We start from the raw sequence: 3,867 nt of genomic DNA on the forward strand, positions 1-3,867 counted from the left end.
CGGGATGCTGATCCCTGGATATAGCAATCCAATGGATCTTAAGACAATCCACTGACATCAACATCATTACCTTTAAATCCCATCCAATCCTCCCTAATCCCTTCAAAATTACCCAGGACGTGTTTGGTTTGAGGGATTGAAAGGGATTGGAAGGTTTAATCCCGGGATTGGCCTGGCGTGCCAAACAGACCAGATATAGCAATCCCATAGATCTTGCACCATTCCACCGATGCAGCTACCATTACCTTGAAATCCGTGCAATCCAATATAATACCATCCAATCCCATCCAATCTGCCCGGCCAAACAGGCCCAATTGGACCGTATGACTGTGGAATGCATTGAATTTGCATCTCTGACTGAGACGGACCAATCGCTATGTAGCAAAGGAGTAAAAAAGCAGGAAAGTTGTGGTTTTGGCAAACAGAGGATCCGGACTCGATTAGAATATAGATACCCTCCATCTAAAATGGGACCCACAATTTGGATGGTCCAGATAGCTGTACATCAGTGCCAGTTGTGAGGGGGATGAGACACATCTTTTAAACTCTGCAAAAAAAACTAACGCAATCCCAACTGCCCACCAGATTTGCAATCTGGATTTTCAATTCAAAGAAACTCAAACAAGAAGAGATCAAAATGATAAAACTCCAATAGTAATATAAAACACGACAGTATCATGTAGCTGTTATAACCACAGGATTTCAAAGAAACCTATAGCGCGTTTGGATCCTCAATTCAACTGAAACGTGATAATCGGTCGATGCAGAACAAGTAACCTAGTTCCATGAGTTCAAGTTGGACCTAAAACAATCTAAACCAAAAATAGGGAACCAACATCTGCTCTGTTCAACTGAAATATCACGATTGAATTCAATCGAACATCCAAACGTGGCCTATATACAGACAGAAACTGAAGAAGACAGAGCTTCTATAAGAAACTAATTTCTACGCCATGATTTGAATTGGAATTTGAGATGTTGAGGTCTCTCCATGACAATCTCTACTCCTTGGAACTTGCTGACGACACGCTTTTGGACCGTGAATTCGTTGATGAATTGCTCGGCAGTTCAGAGCTTTGAGAAGCCGCCAGTGAAGAGTTGGAGAAGAAAACCACGTTCTGATTTTCTGCGAGAATCTGAAGCGATCTCGGTACCGGTGGGACGTTTGCTTCCAAAACGCCCTCCAAGATTTGAATAACCTGCCCCATAGACGGCCTGTCATTCTCGTCGTCTTGAATGCACCAGCCTGCAACTCTGCAAGCTCGACCAAGCTCTTCCATGTTCGCATTTCCCTCCAATCTGTAATCCAACAAGCAATGGATTTCACCATCCATGATTTTTCTCAGAGCCCAAATCGGGAAAAAGACTGTTTCCCCAACCGCCGATTGCTCTGTATTCCTCCTCCCTGAAATGATCTCGAAAACCATCATCCCATAGCTGTAGACATCGGCTTTTGGCGTGATTGCCAGGCCTGAAATCCATTCAGGAGCAAGATAGCCTCTTGTTCCTCTCATGGTTGTTAAAACCCGACTGAATTCCCGCCCAACAAGCTTTGCCAGACCAAAATCAGCCACCTTGGGACAGAACCCACCATCCAGAAGTATGTTTTCTGGCTTAATATCGCAATGTATGATACAGTCTCTGCATTTCTCATGAAGATAAGATATTCCTCTTGCCGTCGCAATCGCAATCTGATACCTCGTTGGCCAATCCAGGACATTGGAATTCTTACCAAACAGATGAGAATCCAAAGACCCATTTGGCATGTAATCATAGACAAGCAGCCTTTTAGCCATTTCGGAGCAAAACCCACGAAGGCGGATGAGATTAACGTGTTGGATCGTCCCGATTGTGCTAACCTCCGTCCGGAACTGCTTTTCTCCTTGCCGAAGCCCTTCAAGCTTCTTCACTGCCACAGTTGTTTGATCAGGTAAAGTCCCTTTGAAAACAGAACCGAAACCTCCACCGCCTAATTTCTCTGAGAAGTTCTTCGTTGCCATCTGCAGACTTCGGTAGCTAAATGCAGTCAAAGAGCCTTGAACTGCATCCGAACATACCATATTCCGTTGCCACCGTCGCCTCCAAATAAAAAACAGAACACTACACAATAGAAAAACAGCTCCTGCAACTGCGCCTACAACAGCCCATGTAACGGTTCCCTTCCTACTGACCGAAAACTTCATTTCAGAGGGATCAAGACGGAGATGAAGAGTGCCTTCGTCAACATTTCCACCAGACAACTGCTTCAGATCTAACAATTCTCCATTCCATATCAAACACCTGCTCTTGAAAGCATAAGCAGTGCAAGAACAGTCATTTAAGCAAGCCAATTCACATTCTCTGTCACTCCCAACTGCCAAAGATCGATTGTGGTCTGGCAGATTCATGCCGGACAAAGCCCAAAACCTGTCTTTCTCACCATCAAAAGACACATTCCGCCCACACCTCAAAGGAGTTTTCCTCTTGCACCCACCTGACCAACTACTCCAATTCCAGTCATTCGGAGACTTTGGCTCGAAACCAGGCAAGCACGTACAGAACGACGAGCTCTCCTCTTTGCAGCTCCCAAAGGCCCCACAAAGAGCATAAACCTTACATTGAGATCTTGGCTGAGACCAGAACAGATTCCATGAATGTGAGTTTTTCAGCCATGAAAACTGATGAATTTGGCCTGAAAAACCCATCACGAATCTTGAAAGGATGAAATCATTTCTCACCGAATATGTGAAAAACTTCCTCTCTTTGGTTTCATTGAAGCTGAAATCGTATATATAATTCGATGTCATTTCGGGTACTAACCTGAAAATATTTCCATCCCAATCCCCACTAGTCCAGTAATTTCGAGTCCCATTCCACGTCAAAAAATACTGCGTGCTTCGGTTCGGGTCTATTGAGAGAGAGAATGGCCCAGGGGCCGGATCTTCAGAGTTCTTCCATGAAGTAAGCCGTTGGTTTTCCTTCGTCACCTTGTTCAAACCAAGCCACCCTCCAGGCAGCCATGTATGAGTTGGGTGATCAAAGCTCTGCCAGTGCAGGACAGACGGATCCGACCGGTCTCTCAGAACTAGATTTCCATTGTCTAGGAGGATCGCAACAGTCGAGTTCAACGGCTTGGATGTTAGATTGGTGGACCAGACTGGAAATTTTGAGGTGCTGAGGAGGACTAGATTGCCATCTTCTGCAATTGTTAGGATTGAATTGGAGGGATTTGGGAGGGGCTTTTCTCTGTTAGCTACCCAGACAACTGTTTGTACTGAGATCTGTTTGTACCAGATGCCTATGTAGTAGTTTTGGGATTTGCCTGGTGTGAAGAAACCCAGTTCAAATATCCCGCGTTGGGAGGTTAGGTTATGGGGCCAACTAAGATGTTGAGTTGGGGTGATGGAATCTAAACCATTGGAGAGGTGGGCCTTGAGAGAAAGGATGAAGAAGAGGAGGAGAGAGAGAGATGGCATGCTTCTTCTAGTATCCATGCCTACTGGAACATGCATGGACATGCAAGATATATGTAGGGAGGAGAAGATACGATGAGGTGCTTGGAAGGAGGTTTCCTGGTATTGAAGTGCGAAGTTAAAATTACTTAAATACCCCTTGGTTACCATGGTTGACTGGTTCTCCAAAGTTCAAATTTTGTGGCTGAAACACCCTTCTAGACATGGTCAATGTGGAGTTTGTCTTGCCGTGTTGTGCCCGTGTCAAAGTTCTAAAAAACTCGCTGACTCGACTCAGAACTGTCTGAGTCAGATTGACTCGGTGAGATTTCAAGCCGAGTCACTGGAAGCCAAGGATTGATGGGTGGTTTTAAGCTGAAATTTGGTGGCTGCAAATAATAATAATAATAATAATTAAAAAAAAAAAAAAAAAAAA

General features: G+C 44.6%; 1 protein-coding gene across 1 annotated transcript; it reads right to left on the reverse strand.

Annotated features, from left to right (window-relative positions):
• Positions 1–916: 916 nt before the first annotated feature.
• Positions 917–3,518, reverse strand: LOC131221832 (G-type lectin S-receptor-like serine/threonine-protein kinase At2g19130). The gene has a single exon (XM_058217132.1). The coding sequence runs from the start codon at positions 3,495–3,497 to the stop codon at positions 1,002–1,004; it is 2,496 nt and encodes an 831-aa protein (XP_058073115.1). The 5' UTR covers positions 3,498–3,518; the 3' UTR covers positions 917–1,001.
• Between the last annotated feature and the right edge of the window lie 349 nt (positions 3,519–3,867).

Source organism: Magnolia sinica, chromosome 12 (assembly GCF_029962835.1).
Source record: "Magnolia sinica isolate HGM2019 chromosome 12, MsV1, whole genome shotgun sequence".
NCBI classification, from domain to species: Eukaryota; Viridiplantae; Streptophyta; class Magnoliopsida; order Magnoliales; family Magnoliaceae; genus Magnolia; species Magnolia sinica.

Excerpts from the sequence above, each read along its gene's own strand:
- LOC131221832 (XM_058217132.1), bottom strand. The coding sequence starts at position 3,497 with ATGTCCATGCATGTTCCAGTAGGCATGGATACTAGAAGAAGCATGCCA.